General features: G+C 39.8%; 1 protein-coding gene across 1 annotated transcript in view; it reads left to right on the top strand.

Moving 5' to 3' along the window:
* Nucleotides 1–2,705: 2,705 nt before the first annotated feature.
* The window catches only part of nr5a2 (nuclear receptor subfamily 5, group A, member 2), a 70,874-nt gene continuing 61,869 nt past the window's right edge, over nucleotides 2,706–11,710 (top strand). Inside the window, exons 1-3 of the mRNA XM_006791992.3 lie at nucleotides 2,706–3,394; nucleotides 6,598–6,716; nucleotides 10,306–10,447. Of these exons, the coding sequence (XP_006792055.1) occupies nucleotides 3,313–3,394; nucleotides 6,598–6,716; nucleotides 10,306–10,447 (343 nt within the window). The 5' untranslated portion in view covers nucleotides 2,706–3,312. The remainder of the gene's footprint in view (nucleotides 3,395–6,597; nucleotides 6,717–10,305; nucleotides 10,448–11,710) is intronic.

Here is an 11,710-nt window from a genome sequence, read left to right as displayed (position 1 = left end):
ATAAAGTACTACTACTTACGTATCTATCTATCTATCTTTCTATCTATATATCTATCTATCTAATTAAGTTCAGTTTCTGTGACTGTTATGATCAAACATTATTGTCTTCATGCTTCATCTTCAAAGTTTGGACCTAATCTTTTTCCTCCCTTACTTCCTTTGTGCCTCTACGTTTCTTATTACCTTTCACCATCACTCACTGGGCCTCTCTCTCTCTCTCTGAATAAGTTAATCATTCCAGTAGAGCTATCTTGCCACAGGTCTTATCAGTCTCTGTGTCATTTTATAACCTACCCTGCTCCCCCCTCACCCTTCAGCCCCTACTTGTCCTCTCCTGCTTGTCAACCTCTGACTCCACCCACCACTGCCCTTAAGTAACACAGTTTCAACCAATCCCAACTCAGTACTGAGTGTGTATTGCTGATTGGTGGACCCCCATCACCACCACCACCCAGGATCCTGACAAACCTAAGAACCTAAACCTGGCCACCAACTCATTGTCTAAAATTTAAAAAAAAAGAAAAAGAAAAAAAAAAGACCTGTTTGTGTTTGTCTGTGTGTGGATACAGAGATTACTTTGCAGGGTAACTACTTTCATTTCAAAGCCAAAGTTCTCAGTTTTCGATTTTTTATATTTTTGTGTATTTGAATATATTACATCTCACTTGTTTTCCAAAGACGACTCCAGATCACTGTGTAAAGAAAACATTTCAGTTGGAAGTATAATAGAAACTTACTGTATGCCTGTGTTTATGTGTGTATGTGAGCACACATAGAGAACCTGTGAACACATGAAGTACAAGTGAACAGTGTACTGATGAAGCAGGAGCATCAGTCTGTTTACAGATTAACATTGCAGGTAGAAAAAAACAAGCCCCCATAGCTTTTATTTTAGTGTGATGACTTCATTAAAGTTTATTGTAAAATTTACGTTTGAGTTAGGATAATGTTAACAACCACACAAATACAGTACAGAGAGCATCCTCACAAAGACAGGACAACTCACTTATGAGAGCATTTTGGGAGAAACGGGCAATGCTCCAAAGAGGACCTGATCAGTACATATGAGCCTGTTTTGTGTGTGTGTGTGTGTGTGTGTGTGTGTGTGTGTGTGTGTGTGTGTGTGTGTGTGTGTGTTTGTGCTTGTGTGCGTGTGTGTGTGTGTGTGTGTATGCGACACAGGTGATATATATATATATATATATTGATATATATATACTGTGAAATCTATTTAATTGAATTTCTAAGTATTTTACTTGGAAATTGTTGTTCCAAGTAAAATATGTTATTAGTTATATATTTATATATTAAAACAAGAGGAATAATTGTCATCAGGGGGACCTCACCTTTCTGTGCTCCTTGCATTTTATGATAATGAGCAGGTTTTTTGCCCTATATTGCTATAAAAATATTTTTCTTTCAGAGATGACAAAGTCTTAACATTACCATTAGCTGTGGGTACTGAAACGTGTGTGTGTGTGTGTGTGTGTGTGTGCCCTCTGTAACCCTTTTATGTTCGTCAGATTTGTCTGGTGATTTTCCGTGTCTCCCTCACTCATAAAAACACACCGCCGCCATTTCCACACAAACACTTTTGGCGTCATAAATGTTTTGAAGTGACGGTATTCTGCCATTCAACGATGTGGATCACTTTTATGTCAATTTTCCTCATGACTAAATTACCCACAGCAGTGATTAGGAAAGCCCCAAACAGATTTTGGAGTAGTATATACGCACCTGCGGGAAGTAAAGGTTTTGTGGCGATCCTTTATAACGGTGCTTCAAAACAATAACGTTTTCCGAGTTTAGTAACTCATTAAGAGACATGCGCAGACAACAGGAATCCAGATCGTTTCCTTAACGCGACAGAAAATAGTTTAGACTTCTACCTGATTCAAAAGTTGGATATTTCTCTGTGGTCTGCGAACTAAAATAAGTTACACAAGGTTTTTGTGATTGTGGTCGTGGGGCATTACGGGGATGCTGTAGTGTAATTCTTTTTTGCGTGTATTTAATTTGAAAGGCAGTGACGTCAGATCACTAATTGATCCCCGCTCAGCCAATTACTGTTAATGATTCAGAAGCAAAGGTATAATTTATTGCATAAAGGGGGCGATTTGATTAGACAGTGAGGTCATTTCAAGCCTGAGGCCGGTGATGCTCGAGTTTTCCATGAAATTTATATGGCCTTATGGAGAATTTACAATATCCTCACCTGTATTTTAAGATGGAGTGGTCACACACGCACACACGGGCGCAGACACACACAGAGAGAAGAAAGAAAAGCAGAAGGAAAGAGTATTATTTTGTCACAATAGTTCATCTTTTAAAGTTTGTATATATATGAAAAAAATTACTTAGCATATAGGAACGCGCGCTCTCACTCTCCCTGTGCGTGCGTGTGCTAAAGCGCTCTGATCCACATACCTTGCGCTTTGTATTTGCATTCCGTGCGCCCAGACGCAGTCGGTGATCTCACTACAGTTGCATCACTTCTCTTGATTTCCTTGTTCTCCCTCCGCTTTTAAAGTCCGTCATTAACGGGATTAAATAGATGAGATTTTGGAGAGATGGAACTGGAGAGTTTGAGGCGATGTTTCCCGGTCTTCTTTCCTGATTGGATCGGAGGGAGATGATGTCAGACGACCGCATGCGTCTCGGATTGGAGAGAGCGGAGTAAACAAAGCCGCGAGGAGGAGGAGGAGAGGTCTCCACATCTCCAGACAGTCCGACCGACTCACCGAATCCGACTTTACGCACAGGAGAGGGCGGCCCCGGCGGCTCGTGCTTGTCTGCTCAAGGCTGAAAGTTACACTGACAGTCTCACATTAATGGCTGACGCGCTTTAAAGACTTTGGAAAAGATAAAGGGAAACTTACCATCGCATTCTAATCCGGACCTTGTGCTGTTTTCTTAAGTGCAGAGTGATTCCCTAACTCTTCGCGAAAGTGCTTCTTACTTAGTTTAGAAGGAATCACTCCGTTTTCTTCTGCGTTATTTCTGAGATTTTTCCTTTCTTTTTTGCGTAAATGCGTTTTAATATTTTTTTTTTTTAAATCAGTGTAGCTAAGTCAAAGCAGCGTGACACACAGGCTATGCAAGCCTGTTGTTTAGAAAAAAGTCGTAATCTGGCTTTATCGTTGGAGCATTGCCTGATAATTGGAAGTGAAAGAGAATTATAAAGTAAGAAATAGGACGGTAGAAGTCGCTCGAGACAGTCGTTCGGGGGGTGTTTGTGCGAACGCCTGTCTCTGACGTCCAGGTGTCCCGCCGTGCGGTGCGGAGTCTCTATCTCAGGCCGGCAGTGCTGTCATGCTGCCCAAATTCGAGACTGAATCCCTGGGACTCTCTCGATCGTATGGCGAACAGGGGCACATGCCAAGGAACATGCAGGGTAAGAACTGTCATTCATTTGAATCTCGGTAGCCTGCCCGAAGCTTCCACTTCGCTGTCTTTTCCGGCTGAGAGTGCACTCACTAAAATGTACATGCTTGTATTCGTTACCTTTTTTTTTCTTATAATGAGGAACAGTTACCGATCTGTCATACGCCAATACACGAACGCGTTGATTCCACGAACTTAGCAGGTAATTACTAGGGGGTTTTATTATTATTATTATTATTATTATTCAACATGATCTCCAAAAGGCTTCGATAATGTTCTTCCACTTCAACTTGGAAGCACTTTTTTTTTAAAGTTTGGCCCGCGGTCAAACAGGTACCTACCTGTCATTCACGCTTAGAGCGAGCGGCAGCGGCGCGTAAAAAGCAAGAAACAGAGCAGAGGTGTTCTGTCAATGTAACTTTTTCTTGTTTGTTTCTTTTTATTATTATTATTTCTCTGATTTTAGAATGAAACAGATGACTTTCTCTTAGCAGAATAACAAATATCTCAAACCTGCTCGTGGTTTTGTTTCTAAAGAAAACTGCTGTGGAAGAGTTGTTGATGTCGAAGCAAAACTGGAGTGTCTGATTAAGATTAAAATATTTGACTAAGGACAGCAACCTTTTACCCAAGAAGAAAATAATTATGAGCTAGTTTATTGATTTTACAAACGGTAAAGAAGAGCTTGGTAATGTGTGCCAACACGTAGTTTCGCAATAGCTTTCTCTCGCAGTACAGCCAAGTTGATTCTACTCTCAAATGAAATACAGCTGCAAAATAAAGTTAAACTAAATCACTACGTTTTAGATGTTGCTTTAATGCTGTAGTGTGAAATCATTTTTGTACGGTTTAAACTGTTGTTGTTGGAGGTTTTTATCTCACATTCGAGGAGAACTGCGTAAGGCCTTCAGATGTTCGAAATCGGTGTCCTTTAAAAAAAAAAATAAGAGCAAATTTTAGGACCCCTGCATTTTTTTCAGAATGAGCATAATTATTTAAATTCCCAGTGGCATGCCGTAAAGATCTATTTTCTTGATCTCCACAGTAGGCTGCACATTAAGCAGCTACATTTTTGAAGAAATTCTGACCTCAATGGCAAGTTAAACTCATATAACCCTGATCATTTCCAGCATGTCTTTCCACGGCACTATAACCGGACAATCAATTAGCCCGCTCTCGGTTTATAACGTATTCTCACTTTAAACAAGGAGTGGCTTGTTTGCCAGCCCTTTTACCTTTTTTCTTATTTTACCCCAACTGTTTTTTACAGGCAGCTAAAACAAGGAAGCTCCGACTGAAATGAATTTCTTTTAGAATCACGAGGTTTTTTGTTTTGTTTTGTTTTTTTCACAATTGGAGGACGTTGGGGGTTTTTTGTTTGTTTTGTTTTGGGGTTTTTTGTTTGTTTTGTTTTGTTTTGTCTTTTGTTATTTTATGAGCAAGTGGACAGTAAATGATTGACGGTCGGGCCGATGTGTTTCTGGAGGTAATCTGCGCAGACTTTGTATGGATTCACCTGCGTCTGTCAGTTATACAACGAGGTGCTGAAATATATTCAATTTGTCTGTGCATAAAAAACACTATTTGGACTATAATTACAGGCATAACGTCGCGTCATGTGCTGTTAGGGCTCCTTAAAAGACTAAATTCACTGTACAAAATAATGGAAACACCATAGCAATGACAATTTAAAGAAAGAAAATATTTGGATAGGATCCTGTAAAATAAATATTCATTATTGTCGGCCTCAGGCCGGACACCCCTCGGACATCTTAATTTATTATTTCCTTTCCACTGCGTCATCATTTCAGAACTGCAACCAGGGCTCGGATAGTGTTTATTTTCTTTTTGAAAAGGCGTCCAAAATGCACCTGCGGTACGTCGTAAGAACAGGCCTTTAAAATCGTGTCCCTTTTGCGCTTTGACGCAGAAGAAAGTCCAAAAATCGAGCTTGCTTTGAGTTTCTGTGGAAGGAAAGAAAAGAAAAAGGAAAGAACGGAGCTTGGTGGAACTTGTTGCTTCAGCTGGAATACGCTGATCCCAGCAGGGCAACGCGCTAACAAACTAGAAATCATGTCTAATTAATAGGTTTCTGAGAGAGCAGATGAGTGGATTTTGAAGTCGAGCAGTACTAATAGCCCATGTAAAGGCATTGGAAGGCGTAGTTGACAAAATATTTCCACTTTTACAGCCATATCCACTGTGGTTTCCTTTTTGATCCTGCCTGCTTTTTATGATTAGTGCCATAAAGACTTTTGTAACTGTTGTAAAAGTCAGCATGCCCGTTTGCTTGTAGCGCTGTCACACACAGAGACTTATGCAGGTGGGTATTTCTAACAGGGCAAAGAGGGCTAGACACCTCAGAAATATTCGTATTTGTATGTAGACGATTAAGACCTAAATATTAAAAAAAAGAGAAGGGGGAAGAGAAAAGGAGGAAAATCTGCAAGGAAGGTGAGGGAATTTTTATGCTTTTCCACCCTTATTTAAAATTACATAATTAGTTATTTCCAGCGTTTGACATTATTTTCTCTTCAGTATAAATAATGGCTAAAACTCGGTAACCAGGAAAATTATGAATTGAGAACTTTTAAAATGCAACGCACAGCTCCACATAAAATGTTTGTACCACTATAAAGCAAATAAAATTGAATGCCCTGTAGTACTGTGGCTGATTCTTAAATAGAGAAAAATAATGTTGGTTCAAGTTGGGTTTGGATGGGGTTTTTTTCTCCCTCGCCTGCAGAGATAAGGGCTTCTCTGTGTGTCTTCATTTGTCTGTGGGCGGTAACATTTTCTCCTCCAATCCTTAAGTCTAATATCTCTCGATTCCCCCCAGCGATTTCACGACTCGGATACATATTGCATATGTATGAGGCTCACTTTCACGAGCTTCTTTTTATTATCATTATTATTATTGTGGCTCCTGTCTGAGACGGATGTAGAAGAGCAGAGGAAGAGGGAGTAATAAATGATCGCCTCCTCTCAGCTCTATCCAAAAGCTACTATTCGTCGTTTTTTGCTCCTCAAATTTAACCTTAAAAAAAGTCTTCGAGAACTTTGAAAAAATCTCATTAATTTGCCCCGCGCGATTCCGCACCCTCTTTCATCCATCACGATGGATGGATGAAAGAGGGCTTTTTTGGAAAAGAGATTCCCCGGCACTGAAATAGACTTCTCTCTGTGTATGTGTCTCCGTGTGTCCTCCTCCAGCCCCTCAGTTAAAAATGATGGACTACTCATATGACGAAGACCTGGACGAGATGTGTCCCGTGTGCGGAGACAAGGTTTCAGGATATCACTACGGACTTCTGACCTGCGAAAGCTGCAAGGTTGGTGCCCCCAATTCCCTAAATAGAAAACAAATGCCGCACGATTTAAGCAAGAAGTTGCCTATTAACATAAAGTGTGCATGGTACTGTGTGCCTGTGGTGACCTCTGATTAACTGCTTCGATGTAAAAAATATTCAAGTGCACTCTTGTCTATCGTTGTGCAGTGTCATGCAATTATATATGTTCAGTTATTTGTATTAGCCTCTGAAGTCCCTGTAGGGCATCAACATGTGTCACTATGAGGCTTACACAGACTAAACTGTGGTCTTCATGAGTTTAATGCGCTCTCTGATATTATACTTCCTCTTGTGTCAGCCATTTTTCCTAAATACTATGGGCTACCCACTGTGAAGAAAACTGCTTATCTGGATGGTGTCATTTCTTTCCTTCTCTCTCTTTTTTTTGCATGCCAAGCATTTAAGCAGATTTTTTTTAAAAGAATGATTTGCAACAAGTGTAATAGTAGAGCAACATTTCAGCTCCTCACCATTAACACTGCAGGAAAACCAACAGTAAAGAGGCCAGGGGTCAAATATTGTTGTGACAGTTGATCTAACAAACTCTTCCTGTGAGTGTCAGAGGGTTTTTGTAAAGTGTGGAACGGCTTGGAAAAGACACTGGAGTTCAAAAGCAGGCAAAGAGTGTTCGCAAATTATTATGTTGTGTTTTTTTTTTTTTGCAACCACCAACCACAGGAGGTGTGCGTGTGTGTGGTGGGGGGGCTTTAACCCACGAAGGAAAGCGTACAATAGCAGAGTTTCTGTTTGCACAGGCTTGCACCCTGCTGTCTAAAACTCTCATCACAAGTTCATTAAGACCTCAACAGCACGACGTTTCCATGTGCAGGCTAATAATGAAGCCACGCAAATCAAACTGTTAAAGCTTAATTTGAGATCTATCAACAACCTATTTGTCTCCTTCTGCATCTTTTCACTGTTCCCCTCAGCAGAGCAAACAGGCATTTCCCAAGTTTTTCCCCCCTCAACCAGTAAAGCTGTCAGCACAAAATTAAGCTAAGACAAACGTCTCTGTGTTAACACTATTCAGTGTAAAATTGCAGCTCCTCAGTAATGATGTGCTAGTGCACATTTCTTGCCTATGTGGTCATTATTCAAAGCAGATGTTATAGATTTTATCCCATATTATGACCTTGAAATGCTAAGCATTTGCTTGAAGGGAGCAGTCAGTGGCATCTCTGCTGCTTTTCAGGCTCAGCGAAGGCTCACGCGGGACAGCCAGTCCACACATTTTCCAGTTTGGCTGAAACACTCTGCCGTGCACGTATGGAAGCACGCGCGATGCAGATGAAGAGGTCTTTGATAAAGTGCTGTGTATGCTTGCTGAAACATTAATAATATTGATACTCACCTGAAGCTTGTCATTGATTATCTCTAAAATGAAGGCAGCCTGTCCCATTAAAAGTATAATCACCGGTGCTCGACAGATTCATTTTGACATTAAACACACTCTGTTAGATAGGCAGAGCAATCCATATCCATTGTGTCTCCTGAACAAAGCTGGATAAACAGAGCAGCTACATTGTAGTCTCGGCCTTACGTATAGTACAGGGTTTTTTTTCTTATGCACTATCAGAAGAAAATATTTCCTTTTATTTTTGTAATTTTTGTAATTTTGAAGTAATGTCAGAATTTTTCTCGAGCCTGCACCGCTCTCCTCTTCCACCCTTTGAGCCCCAGGAGCAAAGTTGTGAATAACGCTCGTTATCAGGGTCACTTTTTTTTTTAGCTTTGCTTTGGCTTCCATGTTTGAGCTGACACACACAGATACACAAATACACAACACACACACACAGAAAAAGAAAGATCTCCCAACACACACACACAGACACACATACAGATTCTTATCCCCAATTGATTTACCACATCCCTAAACCCACCTTTGCACTCAACAAGTGTACATGCAAACACAGACACACATCCCCCTTTATCCATGCACACAGACACTTTCAGTTCATACACACCAGCATGCATAAAGTAAAAATGGTACCTTCTTGTTGAAGTAAAAATAAGTGAACAATGAAATTGGCTACGTTAGTCAACAGCTCTTTTTGGGGGGTTTTGTTATTTGGGGGGGAGGGGGGGTAGCTGTGTGAGCACAGAGGAATGACCTGAAAATGCTGAAACTACAAACAACAAATTAGAGGTCAGTGCTTAGATGCACGGTGCTCATATCAAACATTCAATGGGATCTTTTTTTTTAATTTATCAAGTGAGACAGAAAGACACAAGAAAGAAAAATGGTGCAGCAGGAGAAAAGGTCAGAGGACATCAAGCAGTGAAATACAGTGAAATTCATTTCTTTTTCTTTCTGAGTCGCTGTTTGTATTGAAAAAGAGTAAATTGCATTTCTTGGTGTGTGTGTGTGTGTGTGTGTGTGTGTGTGTGTGTGTATGTGCAGAAATACCAAGTTGACACCAAGTTAACATGAATTTTATGAATTTTAGATACTTTTGCAGCATACACTTTCACGCTAGGTAGGATGATTTTTTTGATTTCATGTCAATTAGTACGCAATTTATTTCGTTGGTTATTTTGTAAATTTGTCAAGGCAACAAATGTTGCTTGCAGCTGTGCAAATGAACCTCAACTTGGAGCTTTTCAGCGAGGTGTCGTCGGCTTCTCCTGACGATGCACTGTGTGTCTGTAATAGCACGTTTGAATCCACTTCGGTCCAGATATTTATAACACACACTGTGTGCTAAATGGAAAATTGGAGAGAAAGTTCTCTCTGAAGCATGGATTTCTTGGCACTGAGAAGTCGATAATCCAAAAACCGCGTGCACTGCCTTTTTTTTTTTTCTTTTTTTTTTTGACAGGTCAGGCAATGCAGATTGTCAATTAAATTTGTGTCTGGTGAAATATTGATAGCCACCGGTTCTTTTTTATTTTTATTTTATTTTAAAGACCAGGTTTACGGATTCTCCTCCTAGGTTATGGATCTAGAATACGTTAATACCATCTTCCCTTCGTTTGATTTTCACTGCTGCTGCTGATAATAAATTCCATGTTGCAGGTATGAATCTCTGTAATCCCGGAACTGTGAATTATGGATATAATTTATTGGATTTTTTGGGCTCCTGCACTCATATTTTTCAATAATTAAGTGCAGAGTTGAAAAGATGCTTACTCTGTAATTCCCAGAGTCTTTTACTTGAACAGAGAATATTGAAAATATGAATGCAATTTTGACAGGAAACAAATTATAATTCCTGACTTTTATGAAGTAGTTTGCAATGCAATTAAAAGATTAGCTGTCAAGTAAAAGTATGTCTGCAGCATTTTTTTGTTTAAAGCAAAATAAATTATTAAATGAATATAAATGAATTGTAAATACTCCGTTTTCATTAAGAGTTCAAAGTGTGTCTGCTTCATATATATCGCATCTACACATGTCTATAAAGCACCACATCAAAGGCCATATAGCTTTTAAAACTTGCGTGTGCGTGTGTGTGTGTGTGTGTATCCATTAAGTCTGTCCCTCTCCATCTGTCTGGGAGTGTGAATGGGCCAATTACCATTGCATTGCAGGGGTCAAGCGGGTTGACGTCTTAATTGGTTCTCTCCACAGGGCTTCTTCAAGCGCACCGTCCAGAACAACAAGCGTTACACATGTATAGAGAACCAGAGCTGCCAGATTGACAAGACCCAGAGAAAGCGCTGCCCATACTGCCGCTTCCAAAAGTGCCTCACCGTCGGCATGAAGCTAGAAGGTACAAAAACATATTTGTGTTACGCAGTTTAGCTTATCGACTCAACTAGAAATTACAAGCTTTGCTGATGTTTGGCTTCTGTAATTTGATTTCATTTTGGCTTAAACATGGGAAACTGTCGGGAAGCAATGTGTTCAGCGTGCATCAGCAACGGTGCATTATGTGTAGTGGTTAAAAGTCTTTTCTGCATTAATCATATGTGTTGCTTGTAAAGTCTCACTCCTTAAAGTAACCAGTAACTATAGAATGAATGTGGTGGAGAAAAATGAAATAATCTGTCTTATGTTTTCTGGACTGTATGAGGAGTAAAACAGGAGATACTCAGCTAAGATACCTCAAAATTCCTGTAGTTAAGTACTCGCAATTATATCCCACTGCTGCCTATAACAAGTCAGCATCTAAGCCACTTGAATGCACTACACAGCCTCCAGGTTTGCTTTGACCAGAAGTCCTTCAAAATTACATTTTACTCAGAATATCGATGTTTTTTTATAGCACTTATACAGTACTGTTTTGTTACAACTTCATGAATAGTTTACCACATATTTAGTCTATTCTGGGGTTTTATAGTAAACACTACTCACTAAAATATGATCTCGATGTTACAGCACACATCTGCAGAAGTGGAAAAGCAGATACAGGCTGGGGGTTTTCCTTTCTTTCTTTTTTTTTACATTGTGTGTGCTGCATCATATATTTTTCAAGATATGATGCCTGTTTGCAATTACTGTTTCTGAAAGTTGTGGAGGAAAAAATTATAACATCGAGCAGTTAAAATTGGAGGTCGAGTGCTTCTGGACTTGCACAGAGGTGTTTTAAAAAACCTCTACCCAAGTTCTGGTGAAATGACACAGCCGGTCTTTTTTCCATGAATTCACAGCTGAGCTGCACATTAGCTTTTTGTGGAAAGTATTCTTCCATGATCAATATGCATGTGAATAATTTCCTCCCGTTGAGATATCCACTATTTAGAAGATGGTTAATATGTGCTCTGACAAAACGATTGCTCGTACGAAAGGAGAGGAATATATTTATTTAAACATTTAACGGTGAACATCTCAGTAATAGCCACTCTATACAGGGAACCTTGTAAAGTGAAGCCTTTCATTTCAAACCAGTGCCTTTAAATCCAGTATGGCTTATTAGTGTTTGTCACGGGGTCAGGGGGTGCTGGGGGTGCTGGGGGTATCTGGTAGCCGTTGTGCACTTAGAGTTGCCAGACAAAGTAATAGATAAAATATTAGACTTGGCAGCAGACTGAGA

This window comes from Neolamprologus brichardi, chromosome 15 (genome assembly GCF_056152115.1).
Source record: "Neolamprologus brichardi isolate AB-2024 chromosome 15, ASM5615211v1, whole genome shotgun sequence".
In the NCBI taxonomy this organism is placed as follows: domain Eukaryota; kingdom Metazoa; phylum Chordata; class Actinopteri; order Cichliformes; family Cichlidae; genus Neolamprologus; species Neolamprologus brichardi.
This window is presented reverse-complemented; position numbering and strand designations above follow the sequence as displayed.